General features: G+C 44.9%; 1 protein-coding gene across 3 annotated transcripts in view; it reads left to right on the forward strand.

Annotated features, from left to right (window-relative positions):
• RGN (regucalcin) overlaps positions 1 to 11,775 on the forward strand; it is a 12,154-nt gene extending 379 nt beyond the window's left edge. The window contains exons 2-7 of one of the 3 annotated variants that reach the window (XR_727826.1): positions 2,903 to 3,085; positions 4,195 to 4,410; positions 5,890 to 6,021; positions 10,550 to 10,704; positions 11,425 to 11,544; positions 11,607 to 11,775. Coding sequence is in view for 2 of the 3 variants with exons in the window: in XM_010141245.1 (XP_010139547.1) it covers positions 2,903 to 3,085; positions 4,195 to 4,410; positions 5,890 to 6,021; positions 10,550 to 10,704; positions 11,425 to 11,475 (737 nt within the window). In the remaining variant the exon portion in view is untranslated. Of the gene's footprint in view, positions 1 to 2,902; positions 3,086 to 4,194; positions 4,411 to 5,889; positions 6,022 to 10,549; positions 10,705 to 11,424 lie in introns of all 3 variants that reach the window. The other 2 variants (XM_010141245.1, XM_010141246.1) reach the window with 2 other exon arrangements.
• The last annotated feature ends 6,924 nt before the right edge of the window (positions 11,776 to 18,699 follow it).

The raw sequence follows: 18,699 nt of genomic DNA on the forward strand, positions 1-18,699 counted from the left end.
GGGCGCCGGTAGGCGGTGCTGGGTGGTGCTGAGAGACCTCTCCCTAAAACCTGGCCTGGCTAGGACAGAGACGACCCTGAGGCTTGTACGGTATGCAGAAGCTAAATACAGTGATTGGCCAGACATAGTCCTGAGGGCTTCTGTTACGATTTTGTGCTGTTGGATAACACTTCTCTTCCCTGTAAATTGTTCAGAACCTGCTCTCTCCTTCTCCCTCTTTGTCCCAGAGGTAAGGGTAACTAAGACCCTCCTGCGGCACTGATGTCTGTGGGAGTTCTGTTAGTGATCTGAATGAGCAGTGTCTGTAACGTTTCCTTTATTAGAAGAAAATTTCCTGTAACTATTTAAGATGATGTTATTTTTTAATTTTATTTTTATTTTTTAACAGTGACAGCAGTTAGGGTCTCAGTAGTTTTATTTATTCCACAAAGGAAGACGTGCACTAACTCCCATGAAGAGCTGCAGATTTACTTCTGGATGTGATAACGTAAATATAGCTTTGTCAGAAGATAGCCCCTTAAATGGTTTAAGTACACGGAATTATTACTTTTCCATGTTCAATAACACTTGGTGAAAATTGCTTGGTTTTGCCCACCCGTAAGTTCTTCACTTGATTCACAATAAATTGATCTGGACTTGTCTGACTTTGAAATTACTGTGGTTACCAGTTTTAAGATGAGAAAAGGCCTGATACTAATTTTGGAAATATTGCTTTCCACACTTACTTGCTCTTAGCTGAGGGGCTGTGCTTCTTCCTTTCTCCCCTCTCCCCACCCCCCGCCCCCCAACTTGGATGTTGGTGAAATCTTTTACATGTGGTCTCTCTGGAGATACAGAAGGGATAGTAGCTGAAGTAGCTACTCTTTTTTTTTTTTGTTTTTACTTCTGTTTCCTTTGTTTAGTAATAAAGTAGTTACAATTCATATCTGTGTCTTTGGGAATGCCATGTTTAAAAGACCAGAAAACCCCGCAAAAGACAAGGAGGGCCATGTGATTAAAGTAGCAGGTTGATGTCCAAAGAGGAAATTGAGAGATCACTCATTTCTGAAGCTTATAGAGAATTACAACATACCTACACTTAGCAACAGCTTCAAATGCTCTTTTCAGCATCACAGGGAAAATGCCTCTACGTGCATAACTGTGACCAGGGAGGGGAGACCTTATGGTCAGTTTTCTGTTTGGCATAAAATGGTGTTCCAAATACATCAGTTTCTGTCAATGCTGCTTAACAGAGCCCTCTGTGGTGGCTGCAGACTGAGCTGAGTGAAAGGGCCAATATACTCCTCTGTGTACAGCGAACAGTAGGGTGGCTGCGTCTCTCCTGCTAGCCCCACACACCTCTTTCCCCGGGTATGCTTTCTCCAGGAGGCCTGGGGCCCATCTTGTGGCTGCAAAGGCAGCAGGAGGGACAACACCTGCAGGGACAGGCAGGGGTATGCAGGCTGGGGGCTGCTCCCCTGGGGGTGGAAGAGAGGCCCTGGGGGCTCCTGCGAGCCACTGTCCCTGGTATTTTGCTGGGCGAGAGGAGAACTGCCTTTGCATGCTGCCGGCAAAGTCCTTGCTACCGATGCAGGCAGAAAAGCACTTTTATTGGTGTGGTTACCGGTAATCAATCGGAGGAGCAGCAGCAAAATGACTTCCTTCGGCAGGTGCAATACATCGCTGTGGGGCCTCTGCTGACCCCTCTGTGCTGGCATGGGAAGGAGAAGTGGCACCCACTCAACCTGGTGTAGATGAGCCCAGACCACCATCAGCCTGAGCAGCACGGTCACGCACCTCTAGATGAAGGAGTTGCTAGAGCTGAGCTTACAAACAGGTGTGCAGCTCAGGTGTTGGGGACAAATAGCATTCGAATTTCTGGCATGGTGGTACTGCTGCTGGGGCTGCTGCTGTTCTGAGCCAAGGCTGAGCAGTCAGAAAGGAGCAGCTCCTTTTGGCAGCAGTGGTGGCTGGGGGCAGTTATAAGCGTTTGTGAAACTATTACCTGATTATACCTCTGCGAAGCTATAAATACAAGAAACGTTTTATTTTTAACTTGGAAAGTTGGTGATTAGTACCGTGCATATTATTTATAATCCCAGTCTTTATTGGCCTTTTTAAAGGTATTATTCCTCATGTTGCATCTGAGTGTAGGCTTTTACAGAAATGTTATCTTCACACTCGTTATTTGTTTTTTTTACTAATTCCTTTATAATAACCTGCAATTGAGGTTTTACCGCTTAATAGCTCAGATGAGTGTAAACTAACTGTGGGAGCATCTCCTAATTTTCTGTTTTGCTCTGCCACTCCTTGATGTGTTTTTGATGCTGCTGGAGGCATGTCTCAACTGCATGGCAGTGTGGCGCAGGGGTGGTGGCTCTCTTGCCCAGCAAGTCCTGTCCCAGTGCAGAGATACCCTCTCTCTCCATGAATCATGACTGAATGCCTGTGTAGGGCTGGTTTGTGCAGGAGCTGTGCTAAACAAGCACAATTGCTTCAGAGCTCCTGTGACAATCAATTTTTCCTTTGGGGACAGAGGAACCCACACAGTAATCTGTTGTAAACACTCATGCCTATGTCTATCCCCCTTCTTATGCTTTTTTAAAGTACCTGGCAGAACCAGGCGCTGGTCACGATTATTGCTCCTGGAAGTGGTGGTAGTATTCAAGTGCCCCATGCTTTTATGTCCCAAACTGGGGATTCTTCTCATAGGGACTTTCTGTATGCATTAAGTATGATCTCTTCACGTGAAATAATCTGTTTTCTGTATATTTAAACATCAGTTTTGTTGGTAGAGAAGTATGTTGTTTCTCCTGCCTGTGGCCTCACTGAGTTCGGTGTGATTGCTTGTGTATCTTAAGTGGACAGAAAAGAAATGTTTCTCTGTAGTACAAACCTCTTTTCCATTTCACCCTGTTTCTAGACGCTCCTGTGAGCTCCGTGGCTCTCCGGAAATCTGGGGATTATGTCATCACCCTGGGAACCAGGTTTGCTGCTTTGAAATGGAAAGAGCAGCTGGTTACCACCATTACTCAAGCGGACAAGGATAAACCAAACAACCGATTCAATGATGGGAAAGTGGATCCTGCAGGGAGGTATTTCGCAGGTATGCTGCGGGTGGTCTCTTCTGTTTCAGGAGACGCTGTCCTTGCCTCCTCCCTGTTGGCACGCTTGTTCTTGAACAGTTTTGAGTTGTGAACTGAGTGCCAATAGAAGATACTTTTCCAGGGAGAAATTAATGATATTGTGGGGTTTGTTCTTTATAAATTGGAATTTATAGATGGTATTTCTAAAAACTATGGGACTGTTCGGGCTGGAGGAGAGAAGGCTCAGGGGCATCCTGTCCATGTGTATAAGTACCAGATGAAGGACTAAAGAAGATGGAGCCAGACTCTGCTTGGTGGTGCCCAGTGACAGAACCAGAGGCAAGGGGCAAAAACTGAAATTCAGGAAATTCTGTTCAAACATAAGAAAACTCTTTTTGCTGAGGATGACAAAACAGTGGATCAGGTTGTCCAGAGAGGCTGTGGAGTCTCCATTCATGAGGGTCTTCAAGTTACATCACTGCTCTGAGCAACCTGCAGTGGCAGACCCTGCTTTGAGCAGAGGCTAGGCCTGGATCATCTCCAGAAGTGCCCTCCAGCCTCAGCCACCCCATGATCCTGTTCTCCTGGTTTTTAAAATGCCATTCTGTGCATCTGCCCTGTAGCTGGGTCCCCAGGCTTACCTTAATATGCTTTTATCCAGCCTCTCAAGAGCCAGTCTCAGCTGCCAATGTCAAGCCATAATGATGAGGTTTGTTTTTGAAAAGGCTTTGGTAAGACTCCTTCTGAGGGAGGAGGAAATATTTTTCCAGTCTCTCTGCTATACAAGATGTTAAGATTTGTGGGAAGTTAGATGCTGGCCACACCTTTCTTAGTATTTGAATGACTGAATAAAACCTTTAACAGAAATCACGCTGCACACCATTTTTGCCACAGTTCACCAAAACACCTCAAAGGCTGTGTTTTGTCATCTTCTGCTAAAAGCAAGCAATTTTGAAATCTACTTACCTCTTTTGCTTTTAACTCAGTTTCTTTTCCAAATTTCCAAAGACCCCGCACTGCTCCCTTCTATGTTGGCAGTGCAGTTATCACCATAGCGAGAGGCTTCCACCAAACCCAGGGAAGAGCCCATTCACTCTGAACTTGCTTTTTCCTCTTTGGCTCTGCACAGGTACGATGGCTGAGGAGATTCGACCTGCTGTGCTGGAAAGACACCAGGGCTCTTTGTATACGCTCTTCTCCGACCACTCAGTGGTGAAGCACTTTGATCAGGTGGACATTTCTAATGGGCTGGACTGGTCGCTGGATCACAAAACCTTCTTTTACATTGACAGCTTGTCCTACTCAGTGGATGCCTTTGATTATGACCTCCAAACTGGAAAAATTGGTATGAATTGTTGTATTCTAAAACAATCGTTTGTGCCTAAAGGTCGTGGTGTTCGTTTCCATTCTGGTTACTATGCAGATATGATCAGATCTTTGGGAGCACTTCTTCAGAAACCTCTTTAGAACAAAACAACAGAGGCTGTGTTAACATCCATCTGCACCTGTGTAGGCTCCTGGCTCAAAGGCATCAGAGGCTCTTATTATAAAGTATTTAAACTGCCTGGGCAGAGTTTGAGTGGTGATTTGGTCTGCTGTTACTGAACACAACGTGTATCTGATCTTCCTGTGTAAAAAGGGCAAACTGTTTCTGCTATGGTTAGGTTTCTGTGGCCCTGTGTTTCTTATTACTGACAGCATGGGCAGAGTAACAGAAAGTTTGTAGACTCGTGAAAAACTTCTGCTAGCTTCCCTAGATTTTTTTTCACTGTTTTGCTTTTTAAAATACAAGCTCTTAGATGAAGATTCTGCAGACAGAGCTAAGCAACAACTGGAAAGCAGTAATTCAAAACTTCTTCCTTCATTTATTTAAAACAAAACAAAACAACCCCTTAAGGGCTTCTACAAGTTTGGGCAAAAGAAAAATTCCAGTAACTTGGACTAATAATTTCTGTTCGAGTATATGGACTGCAGTATTTAGCTTTAAAAGAACTCAGTTGATTTGATACTTACATTTTAAAACTGAGAATTTAAAGTAATTTTATGTGTAGCATCTTGTCCTGATGCTTCTCTGCTGTGGCTTACAACTGGATTTTTCTTTAGGAGATTTGGTGGTTCTCTTTTCTCTCTCATCTGTGCTCACTTAGGCTCTTTCTGTGGGCAATCTGACAAAGAAACTCATTAAAAATATTGCTACATATGAGAAACATTGAAGTTGCCAGAGCATAAAATAAACAATGTTGGAAGGTTGGTTTTAATTTTCTTTGATAAGAGTGGATCAAAGTTCAGATAGAGTTGTTTGGGTTTTTGTTGACAGTACGCTTTTGAAGTTAATGTTTTTCCTAACTGTGTTTGTATAAACTCTCAGTTTATAGATCTGAAGGTCAGGTTTTTGTTGAAACAGCAATTATTGGCACGTTCCAGCAATCTGTTTGGAAGTGTCCAGTTCTCTGACTGGAAGTGACCCATACTTGAAATGATCCAAACTGCTTTTGGAACAAGTAATTTGTTTTCTGACTGTGTATTACATTAGTTTATTCAGATGTTCGTTTAATATGGTAAGTAGGGAGCCTGAGTGGTGCCCTAGAAAAGAACTAGAGAAAAGGGTTGTACTTTCAATGGACAGAAACCAATCCACAGGCTTTCACGCTGAGAAACAACTGTCTCAGGAAGCAAACAGAGCAACAGACACGATCTGTTTCTTTCATATGAACAAAACTCAGGACTTCAGCATAGCTTTTGGAAATAATAGTACTGGGCGGTGACTGGTACAAATTTTAACAACTGTCTTGCTCGGTTTTGTTGTGGTTTTTCTACCCTACAGGCAACCGTAGGAGTATGTACAAACTGGAAAAAGAGGAAAGCATTCCTGACGGGATGTGCATTGATACAGAAGGCAAACTCTGGGTAGCTTGTTACAATGGTGGGAGAGTGATTCGTCTTGACCCTGAGACAGGTAAGTCCTTGTAAACAGTGGACTGGAATTCTGTGGTAAAAAAAAAAAAGAAAGAAAGAAACAAAAGCAAAGATCAAGAGGTTGGTTTTTTTTTTTCCCCTCACAGAAATGGTATATCTGCTCTTTTTAAAACATCATGGATTTTTTTTTTTTTTTAAAAATTATATATCCCTGCTCTCAAAAGTTAACTTTGTAAATAAGTCTCCTTTGTTCCCAGCCTGTGTTATGTTGGAAAAGGTAAAGTTGCTAGGGAGATTGCCATTATACTTGTGAATTGTTTGAACTAGCATCCTCTTGCATCCACCAAATTAAGATTAGTGTTTACCTCATTGATAAATGATGTGGAAGAAAATGAAATAGCCATGAAATGGCAAAGATGACCTAAGACTTTTTCTTGTGTCTACAGCATGGTGTATTACTTTGGGCAGCCTACTGAGGTTAATACGAATCCCACATGATACTGATGCCAGCAACATTTTTTTTATTATTGAAAGTCATTTACACAATGAATTTTGCAATTGAAATAGTGGAAAAAAAATTAATGAATTCCTCAGCATTTTATTATTCCCAAGTAATGTCTTGGGTGTGCCCATTGTCTGAGCCTGTTGTTCATTGCTACTCTCATTTGGATTTTGGTGGTCTGCCAGGCATGATTTAGTCTGGGAGAAAGACACGTATGAAGCACTTCAAGGAGACTGATCCACAGTGTCTGCAAAGGGCCAGTTGGGTGAGAATAGGAGCATGATTTTGACAGATCTGAGACACCACAGGTTTGCATAATGCAGCATAGGAGCAGCTGAACTGGGTTGCATCTGGGGTCTCTTGAACCCAGGTCTAACCCTAACAGAAGTCTTGGGGGTTTGTGGGACTGCAGACTCAGGGACAGCAGCATCCCTTGATGTGTGCTGCTGCTTCAGTGCACAGCAGACCTTGGCACACACATGCACCAGGTGGGTCAGGCTGCAGGCTCTCTTTCGACTCTGTTGGAATCTCTTACTTGAAGCTCAGTGTATGCTTTTCCCCTCACCTTTTGGTTCCTACTCATCCAAGGTTTTGCTAATCTGCAGGATTTCCTCCTGTCCTGCAGAGTCTGCCATCCTAGGAGGAAGACGACCCAGCGGGGAGATCCCAGCAGCTCTAGGACCCATTTCTGGTCCCACATCCTCCCCCTTTTGTGGGCAGAACATTCCTTGGTGACCTCTACCAACCCTTTGAATGCTCTCTCGTAGCAGTACTCCACCATTTTTCCTCTCTGGTTCACTGTTTCTAATGTTTTCCTCCATGGGCATCACTTTATTCCTTTTTTTCACTTGTTTTCCCTTTCTTCCTCCCTTTTGGAGGTGTTTTCTTAAGGGAAAACTAAACAGAATAGTGTCCTTAAGCAGATGCATAGGGAGACTAAGAGTATTGACAGCAGAGTACACGTCCCTACTGCAGTCCGAGTCTCTGACTATACTCAGAGCAGGGTCTTTCAGACCCAGATGTGATTTTGATGTACTGGTAGGTGCCAGTGGATTTCTCTTCCATGAATCTGTTCTGTCTCCCCTTGCCCATGTAAAACGCTCAGCGCCCACAGTGAACAGTAGCAAAAAGTTTCACAGGTTAAGTGTCCATGTCAAAGAGCCACCTTCTTTGTGAATATCTCATGCTTATCTGCCCTCTCTCTGCTATCGTTTCAAAGCAGTATCTTCAAAATCTGCAATTTGCTGACTTCTGAGCAATCGTAACTATTAAGGGAGGTAATCCTTTCAGGTTTGAAGAGAACTTCCATGAAAGGCTCTTTTCATGTACAATAGCTGTTAAGTGTGGCTGGAATGACTGTCAGCTAGTTGCAGATACATCCACTGATAAAGAGCTCATCTAAAGCAGTGAGGGATTTTCAGGTTTCACTCGTGTGGCCAAGCTTGGACTGCATTTTTAGGGGGTTGGGTAAGGAAACTTGTTTGTTTGGCATCTTTTTAAGTGAAGGTTTGAGGTTCAGGGTGAAGCAGCTTTTCAGGTCTAGGCTTCTTTAGCCTAGATAGCTGCCGCCTTTAGATTCAGGATGGGCTACAGGGAAAGGCTGTGATGACTGAACCCCCTGGGTTTGCAAAGGGCTTGAAAGGGATGTCTAGCTTGTATGTTGCCTAGTCTTGCCATACCTTCCAGTCACTTAGTGACCTGCTAGTTTTATGCAATCATGTCTTTTAACTAGGGATTCAATATTTTACAGTTCTCCCTAATGAAAATATTTTTATATCCTTTGATTGTATAGGATCTAAAAAACTTGCCGAGTTTCTCTCTTCTGTAGATACCAGGCATAGGGGAATACTCTAAGTAGGTCGTAGAGCACCCAGGTGCAGATTTTCTTTCGTTTTCAGGAAGACATTGCTCATCTCAGAGCTTTGTAAACAGTATCTTCCAGGCTGTTATCTCCTGAGACTGCTCTGCAAGTACAGTCGGGGTCTCTCTCCCCCATCTTTGGGGGTCATACCTCTTCTCCTACAGTGCATGATTTTTCCCTTTGAATGCCCTTCCCCCTCATTTTCTCCAAGACCTGGTATCAGCCGATTTATACGGGTGCCCTCTGGAGAATTTTATAAGCCACCATGTAACCCACGTAGTCGTGTAATCCTTCCACTGCCAGCTGACTGGATAACCAGAAAGTGTTGCTAGAGCAAGTTGACAGGAGCATTGTCTTGGAACTCATATTGGTCCTTGTCACTCCCACACAACAGACAGGACTCCTTCTCTCCCAATCTAGATATTTTGAAAAATCTGCTCTTCTCAGGTTAAAAAGCAGTTAGCTGGACACGCAAGTAATCTCTGACAGTCTAAACACTGCTACATTGGATATATTTTCATTTTTTACTTCAAATTTGATTCTTACATTGGCCTTTGTGGGTCAGAATGTGTGCCAAATAAGCTTATTATACAGCATGAGGAGTTCCAGAGTGCTCAAACTTTCCAGGCTCTTACATACAAGAGGGTCTTTCACTGCTGTTCACTCGCTATTTTCTTTTATTTAATTTGGGATTAAAAGAGAGTTTGAAAGTATCCAGCCCTCGTGTCAGAGTCGTTGGTGAAGTAAAGACAATTCCGCTTATCCCTCTCAGTCCTGTATTCTGGATGTACTGGTTACATCTATACTAGCAAGTAAAATGGATCGGGCAATGTCCTTTAGCCCTGCGCCGTATGACATATCATAGCTTATTCTGCACAACTAGGCTGTCTTCCCACATCAAAAGAGAGACCAAACTGTCTCTGGGGAGCAGCATACCCAAGCAGGTGGGCCAAAATCATGCCAAGACTGCACCTCCGGCTTAAAACGTGGCTCTGCTTTTACCTGTCCTTATGACCCACCTAGTGGTGCGGTACAAGTGAAGCCATTCGTTCTGTGCTTTTGTCAGTTTATTGCAGTGCTGCTGTGTCATTGCAAGGGACCAAGGCACAGCTTGTTGGGTGAGACAAAAGATTTCAAAGACAGGTGCTTGCTTTGATAAACACCTCCTGGGAAAAGGTGTCCCATTCTGAAGTTGACTAAAAACCCCATAGGTGTTAACTGGGCCAAACTTTCCACTTTTCCTTTTTCTTTTAGGGTTCCGAACACCAAAGTTCCTCCTTTCAACACATCACTAAACGGTTACTGTAAGGGGACCAAGCTCCTCCCTCACGCATGCGACTGGGGGGCCGGGGAAATCGCACGAATGAAATGACATGTTTTGTTAGGAGATTAATGTATTTTAGCATGTTTCTAGAAAGAGAAATTTAATTGTAGGTAAATAAAATAGGCATGATGGGTATAAGCACTTATTGCTCAGATTTAGGAGGAGTTTTAGAATAAGGTGTCTCTACAGCCTTCTGGTTAAGACTGGAGGCAATCTGTTCACTGCTGTCATTAAGATGGTAGCTATTTGTTGGTTTAATAAATGCTTAATATTATTTATGGTAGCGCTAGTTTCTTGTAAACTTCAGACACGTCCTGTGATCCCTATTTTATGCAAGCTTGGTTTGAAAGGCTATTGAAACTTCAGGAAGAAACTTCTAGGAATTAATCTTCCTTGACTGCAGGCGGTAGAGGTGTAGCACGAGGTGCACCTTGGTAGAGCTGCATGAGATCTACTTGCTCCAGGCGTCCTTTGTAGTTCTAAGTAGAAAAGTCAGCAGGTCTAGGCCGTGATTCATGTGACCTATATTAGGAGGAATTATACCCCATTTCCATTGACTGCATGGGCAGCCTAGATGATGAGCTCAGATACCGATGTCTGTGCTGTGGATCTTAGCATTTAATTAGAGGACAGGCTGGGATTGGGGGTGGGATTTGTTTGTAATAACTGAGACTGAAACTTCTCAACAACATGGTTTACAGAAGTCTGGTTTCTCCCTGTCATGGTGCTCATCAGTATGCTGAAACTCAGGATGGGACCTCCTCTTGCCCTGGTGCCCGCTTTTGTGGGACACCTGGCTCCACGCTGGTTATTCGCAATAATTTATTTAAATTTTTGTCATAAGTAGACGGACAGGAAACACCATGCATTTTTTTCTCCAGGAAAAAGACTCCAAACTGTGAAACTTCCTGTTGACAAGACAACTTCCTGCTGTTTTGGAGGAAAGGATTATTCAGAAATGTATGTGACTTCTGCCAGTGATGGGATGGATAAAGACTGGCTTTCACGGCAACCACAGGCTGGTGGGATTTTCAAGGTGAATGATGCTTTTTCCTGTAATTTTAAAAGGCCATTTTTTTCCCTCCTGCATTTTTCAGGTATCAAACCATTGGGAGTGGAAACCAGGAAAAGGGTGGTTGTTAGGACATCAGTCACATACGTTAAAGCTGTTGTTCGTATTTTTGGTTCCTCTTGCAGGATGAGAAAGTTAAATGTGTTTAGAGATTTGAAAATACTTTTGGATTTTAAATTTGTAACAATGCCGATGCTGCAGATTTGCTGTGCCGTCACCACTTTCCACTTCTCCTCCCAAGACAGTTAAGAAAAGAATGTGTAAATACTTCTGTCTCTTAATCAATGGCAGATAAAATCACCTCCTTTTGTTTACTTTCTAGTTAGCTACATCTAAATTACGTCTTTAAAAATTTGTCACCTTGGGATTTGTTTTGGCGCCCTGCTCTTCCATGTGTGTGCACACCAAAGGTTACATTCCAAACTGCAGCGTGGAGGCTTAGAGGTAGCCGAGAAGAGGCTTTTGGGGAACAGACTCTGGCCCGCGATTTCTAAGCCTTAGAGAAAGAGCATAGGTTGAAGTTCCTGGCTGTGATGAGCTGCTATGTGCAAAATGCAGTAAGATGTCAAGCTGGAGGGCACAGCACTTTTCTAAATGGAGGCATGCCTAGTTGTGAAAGAAAAGGAAATGTCTGACAGTGGTGAATTATTGCACTAATCCTTCCCCCCCCCCTCTTTTTAATAGATAACAGGGCTAGGGGTGAAAGGAGTCGCACCGTACCCATTTGCAGGTTGAATACACGTTCTTCAGAATGGATTAGAGAGAACTGAAGTAAGCAAGACAAGTTGGAAGGTCTTAACTCTGGTCTTCAGGATCTTTTGCTTTGAAGCCATTACACAGTGATATCATCTGATCAGGAAAGGAAGAAAAACTACTAAAATACATGGAATATTTTAAAACTAATTTTTTTCCACTTTATTACTTTAAATATCTGAAGGTGCTTTTTCTAAAAAGATTGTTGTCCTAAAAAGATTCTTACCCTAATAAACTACTGAAAATTGTAACATTCTTTTATGAATAAATAATGTTTTAATAACTTTTCTTTTTAATGTGTCTTCTCCCATCTCATTTGCAACTATGCTGTGTTGATTTAACGATTAAACTACTTGTACTGTCGCTTTTACATATTTTCGCAGTTCCTCATAAAACACCAGTTTGTGGTCTTACATTGCTTCAACTGAAATTTCATTTGTCCTAGGATGTTCTCAATACCTGGGACATTAATACCTATTATTGCGCATCTGCAGCTTCCTTTTTATGTGGCATTTTTAAGGCCCCATCTGTAGTTGTGCTTAAATTAACTCTGATCGGCTGGAGCCGATCGTCATCTCTCCCCAATGCATGTCACTATGTTGCTCATTGTGTTAAATATGAAGCCAAAATGTTGGGTTAGTCCTTCCTCTGAAGATCTCAGCCTGTACTGGGGACATGGGTGATGTCAGGAAAGCGGCAGCAGGTGTTCTTGGCCATTTGTGTTTAAAAGAAAACACCACCTGTACGTACCTCCTGCGAACTCCCCCAGAGCAGCCGGACTGGCCTGCAGGCCCCAGTGGCCACTGCTTCTCCTGCGCGGGAAAGGGAAGTTGTACCGTAATTTCTTCACAGAACCTGTTGTAAATAGTTATTTACTGGATGGCTTTTTTGCTGGTAACTTTGGGCCTGTATGTACTGAAACAACCAGGGTGTAGATCGGCTGGTTTTTCAGCTGCAGATTTTGCTCTTGGCATGTTACATGTTCCCGTGTTTATGCACCTTCACGTGTAGGTGGAGTAGCTATCTGTCCCTGTCCTGCTCGGTGAGTGTAGCCCACCGACTGCCAAGAGAGCCTGTGAGTTTTCTCTGCAGGCAGCTCCAAGAATTGGTACATCATGGCTTTCCAGGGTGTCTGCAAACCTCTCAGAGTTAGTTGCTGTCTGCTGGACCTACTCGCGTCTGCTCTGTGTCCTGGGTGTGCAGTGGGCGACTCAGCTGCCTAGCCCCAGGATCACACGGAGGCCTCAGTGCTGCTTTGAACCAAGGGTTCTAAGGAGATTTTGTGCAAGTCACCGTTTTCCTCTCTTCAGAGCGTGTGGGGGTAGGTCTCTGCAGCTTTCAAACCAGGAGGCTTAAGCAGCCCCACTTCAGACAGGGCAGGAGGTGAGCGTGAGGTGGTAAAGGAAGCTGGGGCCTGTTCTTTTGAGTGTGCACCATCTTTCATGTACTTTGTGTGCTACAAGGTAATCTCAAAGCATGGTGGAGGGAAAGTTTATGAGTTGAGTGAGGTAGTGAAACTGGCAAATTTAGGGCTCTGATCTCGCTGAAGTCAGGAGCCTGGTGGTAACTACAACTGGGAAGCGTGCTGTAGGGCTGCTGTGGTTGGTCGGTAATAGACCTTGAGTGATGAAGCAGAAAAGAAGTAGGCATAAAGACAAAGGCATAAACCCAGATAAGCTTCCTCTGCCATCCCTATCGTGTTGCAGAGGTTCCTGCACCATGAGGTTTCGTACATCTGCTCACACTCCCACCGCTGTGATAGCAGCAGGACGATGCCCACCACAGCACAGGGCACCTGCCCCTCCTTTCTTTTTTGTTGTTGCTGCACTAGAAAGGTAACAGCAACAGCTCGTACAGGCATCAAAGATTTGGTCAAAAATTAGTTTGTCACCACTGTCAAGAGGCACCCAGGAGTCACAAGGAGGACATGGCTGCTCCAGCCCCTCATCCTCCCTGCCATGCATGGGTAGCCCTGGGCAGATGTCTGAGGCATGCGTGTCTTTGTGCTAGTGACTGTGGGAGCAGGAGCACGTAAAATAGGATTCTGCAGACGCTTTACAAATAAATGCCACCTCCTCCTTCTGTAAGATCACCTGCTGGGCTTTGTTGTGCTGGTTTCGTGGACATCACATGAGCCAGAAGAGCCAACTCTGCCAGGAGAGTTGTATTTTTAAATTACCAAAAAGCCTTGGGAGCATGCCTTGCTGCAGCCTCCAGTGCAGAGGCCATAGCTGCTTCCTGCACCCCAGCCTCAAGGAGACCAAACAGGCACTGCAGGTGTAGTTCGAGCCGAGTGCCATGATGGAGTGCTGGATCTGGCAAACTGGAGCTGAGCAGTTGCTGGTTCCCTCAGTTAGGAAGGCCTCCTGACTTTTGTTTAATCCCTCGCTTATTAATGGTGCTCACCTCTTTGATCAGAGACTTGCACTGATTTCAATTAGGGTTGAGCAAGAACCCGGTGACAGGAAAGGCTGTATATCTAGAGGAGCAGCTGCTGTGCCCCGAAGGGTTTCTTCACCCTCGTGACCAAAATCTATAGTCACAAGTGAAGTGTATTTATTCACAACCAAGCTGGAGAAAACTCAAGTAATCCTTTGCTGGCAAAAATAGCTCTGCTGAAATAAAAGCAGGCGGCACTGATTGCCTGGGGAGCTCCAGTTCTTCCCATGTTGAGCTCCGGGGAGGGACCAAGCCCTTCCTACAAAAGGGCGAAGCCACGAGAAGATAAGCCTTGCCTTTGCTTTTGGACGACGCTGTTGAGCGAGATACTGCTGGGGTGAGTAGCTCTATCTGTGCCTGTCTGCGGTTTTTAATAACTGTGCCTTTGTTAACTCTAACCGTGCCTGTTGTTGTCTTCAAGAGGAAGACAGCCACAGCAGATGACTCTGTCAAGGTGAAGGATGACTTTAAGAGATTGGAACAATCAAATTATATGCAAAGTCAAGTTTCTGGAGCAACAAAAGCTGGGGTGGACCCTCAAGGGGAATAAGTGACGCAAGTGTAATTTGGGGAGTTGAAAAAAAAAAAAGAGGTGAGCAACGGATTTACTAAATATTTGCAGAGCTACAATAACAATCTTGGAGCTATTGTCTGAGGATATGTCAGTAGATAACAGAAGACAAATAGAGTTATTTAAATATTATTATATGTGGTGCACTAATATTGTTATTAATATATGTGGTGCACTAATGCCTTGATACACAATCCCAACTACTCTATGTTGATAAAAACTAGGGACTGTAAAAAGAAGTGGTAGGAGAGAGAGGAGACCAAAGCAGTGGGAAAGGAGAGAGGAAGCCACCTCAGAAGGAGACACTGCAGTGGGGCATCAGCCAGAGGTACAGGGGCACGTAGCTGCCTTTGGCCAACTTTGCTATAAACCTCTGCTTTGCAACCCAGTAATGTTAGAAACAAACAAAGTGCATGGTAGGAGCAGGCTCTTCGTGTTGTGGAAATACTTTAAAGAATAGCTGGTTGGCTAGCAATGCACAAAATACATGCACGTGCTACTGCGGGGCCGCACCACTCAGCACTCACAAAGCCTTTGAGATGCGTCTCCTCCTAAAGCAACCAGCCTCTGGAAAGGTAGACACGGGGGATGTTGAAATGGCACACTGAGGTTGGGAGGTGTGATACCTGTGCTGGTGGTCTAGAAGTCGGTGGGGCAGGAATAAGAGATGGTACAAAATGTGAAGGAGGTGTCCCCAGAGCATTTGCAGCCACCTGAGTAAATGAGAGACGTACTCTGGTTGCTGCCCTGCCTGGCACCGCTGGGGATCCAGCATCTCAGCTGCTCGCCGGAGAAAGCAGCATACGCTTCTCTTTCAGTTGTGGCAAGGCAAATGCTTAGCCCCTCTGCACTGCTTGATTTTACTTTGCCATAGCCTGTGGGGGGGAAATCAGTCAAGTCACCAGTAGAAAACAGCTGAATGGGAAATGTGGTTTTGTCCACCAAAATTCCTTTAGAAAAAATGCTTTGGGAAATATTTTGCAGAAAAAAAGATAACCTGTTTTTTCTCCTGTGGCTGAGAACCAGTTACTTTTCTTTTTAAATGAAAGGAGTTTAAATGATTGTAAACCAGAATTTTTCCTTCAAATACATCTTCTGCTCTGGAAAAAAAAGCATATAGTTTTACACGAACCTCCCTTCAAAGTTATCATTTAGTTTAAAAAAGGAAAGCAGAGAGTAATGATGTGAAAAATGTTGTGCGAACAAGCAGAGAGAGGGTTAATGCTGAAATGAGATGGAGCCAATGGCTGGGGCTGGGAAGCCAAGGAAGGCTGGGAAGGGTCCTCAAGGCTCCCGCCACAACTTCACTTGTAACACAGTGACCCTGGCAGGAGTTTGACTTGGAAATATTACTGGCCTTTTTGCTAGAGATGTTCAAATTTGTTTCTGGCTTAGGGATGTAATTTTTCAATCTTTGAATTTGGATCGATGGGGACTATAATACGATAATACTAGAATTATCTCGGCTGTTTCCTTATCTGGGAAAAATGTTCATCCTGTGAATCAATCAAACATCAAATTAAGGTCTTGCATGAGTAAAGAAATGTATTGCCCTTGCATACTGGTTTGGGGCTGATTCTTCCCAGGTGGCTTCTGCCCTTGCTGAGTGTGGTGGGGTAAGTGACCTCCAGCAGCAACCTGTCTCCTGCCCCCCCACCTCGCTGCAGCAGGCAGCACCTGGAGAGGTGCCCTTTCTCCAAAACGCTGCTGGTGGCTCTGGCTCACTTCCTGGCTTCCCCTACAGCAAGCCCGCCCTTGTCCCAGCCTTGGTGGATCAGCTGCCGGCAGTGATATCTGTCACCTACCCTTACTGAGTGAGACTGAGCTGGAAAATGTTCTCTGTATCCTTTGCCTCATCCCACAAACCCAAAACCGGCAAATGCCAAAGAGACTAAAAATAAAAGTCTTAAAAGCCAAGTAAAGTGTTGCTGTCCTGCAGCATCTGCGGCAATCGCTGAGGCTCCCTGGCCAAAGCCCTTCCCCAGGCATGCTGTGGGCAGCAGCTCGCAGCTTCCCCCGGAGGCCGGGACTGGGCTTCGCATATGCGAGGCACCGAGCCCCGCTAGGAGAGCAGGTGACTTGCACACAAGAAAGCTGTGACACAGCTGGGTGCAGGAGCCAAGCCTTAATGATGCTAATATGCCTTAATCACCATAGTATTTTTTTCCTTATCATTCCAAGTGACTTGTACTACAAAATCCTCGCCTGCATCTTTTATTAACCTCCCCTTTTAATTTCCAGAGACATTCATTTGTGCATGAATTTGGGAAGCCTGTGTTAGCCTTTGGGGCAATTGAATGGTGCAATGTCTCAGTTTCCCTCTCCCACTCTCATGACATGAGAAAAACACTGAGCAAGGATTTTTCCCCTGTCACATGCCCTGCTGCTGGCACCACAAACCACACCATTCAGAAGGGCTTTGGTCGGTGCCTCATCACTCATGTGACTGCTGACTGAATCCAACATCTAAAAGGTTACCTGCTCAGTGAGCGCAGATACCATCAGCTGTTGCACATTTTTGATCGTCATTGAGAACCAGCACGGGAAAAGAGACACCAGCCCAGGTCTGGCAGTGTTTTCCTCAGTAGGTATGTTGATGTGACGTACTGCAGTTTCGCATGGGTGTCCTCCAGCTTGGAACAAATATTCAGCTGTTTGACGGAGGCAAAAGGGTTCTTGAAACTTTAGTTTACACAGACGGTTGTTTCGTTGTATGCACATTAAAAGCTGTAGCTGTCTGCTTGTTCAAAGCTTCAGCTTGAAATTGAGAATGAAATTACGTGTGCTTGCATGGGGGAGAGAGAGAGAGAAATGGCAAAGAAACATTTTAAGGCTAGTCACTCCTTCGTATTCTACCTGTATCTTAGGGATACTGAAATGACCAACTTCTGTCCAACTTCTTTTCCATTGAGAAGGGATGTGGACTGAGAATTAAGAAGGCTATTTTCAAATAGCTACCAGAAAGAGGTTTCATTTCCAGAGCAGACTGGATATTTTTACATTAGGTTTTCGTTCCTAACAGGAATTATTTCCTGTGGTCTCCAAATTCTAGTAACTTCAAACAGTTTAACTTGGAAACCATTTCAGCGACACCCGTCAGCTACTCAATCTCTGTAAGGGGGTTAGGCACAAGTCCGGGAGGCTAGAACGCCAGCAAAATGTGGCAGATAGGATGTAAGCAGGGTGCATGTGATGTTTTTATCTGCAGGGATTTTGTTTGGGGAGAACACAGAAGGATTTGGTGCTTTCTGCTTGGAATTGTTCTTTTTAGCCCTGCATGCTCGTCTCTGACGGGCCAGTGCTGCACCAGGTAGGGAGTGAGGTGTAGCACCAAAAGGTGGCAGGATGCCTGGGAACCCGGGGAGTGATGACGGTGGGATGTTTTGAATAAGGCTTTTTGAGCTAATTGCCTCCTTTTTGCCTCTGAGATTCTGTGTTCTGTGAAACCCTGCCGCTACTTAGCTCCATGGGGTGCCAGCAGGGAGGATGCAGCAGGAGGTGGACCACTTGGCACGGTGGGGGACTGAGGCTGCATCCCTGCCAGCTTGTGGGGACTCTTTGGAGGGCAGTGCTGCCTCTTCGGGTTGGATGACCTTGCTGTTAAAAGCTTCCATTTTCAGCTGTTTGTAAAAATCAGTGAAACCCCAGCCAGCAAGGCAGACATCTTCCCCTCTAGTTGCCTTTCTCTTAAAACAGAGGGGAAATGTAAGCCAACATACTCAGCTGTTTGAAACAAACAAATAATTAAAAAAAAAAAGCCACAATTGGAGGGCCGCAGGAGTGGCAGGGTGAGAAACTGAGGCTGAAGCAGCTGGGGAAGCCGGACACGAGCTGAGGCTCTGCGGGACAGGGCAGATCTCTGCAGCATCACAGAGGGGGCACGAGAGGCCACGAGAGGTTAAGCAGACAGCTGGTGAAGGCAGGTTGGTTTCTCCCCTCCATGCACCTTGTGAAGCAGCCGGCAATGGTGTGACTGCGTACTCCTCACGAGGTGTGCTGGACGGGTCTGCCGTGGGTATTTCACCATGGCTCAGCTGCCGGGCCCCTGCTTCGTTGCTGCAGGAAGTAGGGAAGAGGCAGTGAGTGAAACAGGAGCTGGTGGGAAGAGAAAGCTGGGTCAGTGAAACCACCGACGAGAAGAACACACACTGACTGCTGCATATCTGGAGACTTTCTGCCTCTGTGGGAGCTGCGCG

Source organism: Buceros rhinoceros, unplaced genomic scaffold (assembly GCF_000710305.1).
Source record: "Buceros rhinoceros silvestris isolate BGI_N320 unplaced genomic scaffold, ASM71030v1 scaffold32478, whole genome shotgun sequence".
Classification (NCBI taxonomy): Eukaryota; Metazoa; Chordata; class Aves; order Bucerotiformes; family Bucerotidae; genus Buceros; species Buceros rhinoceros.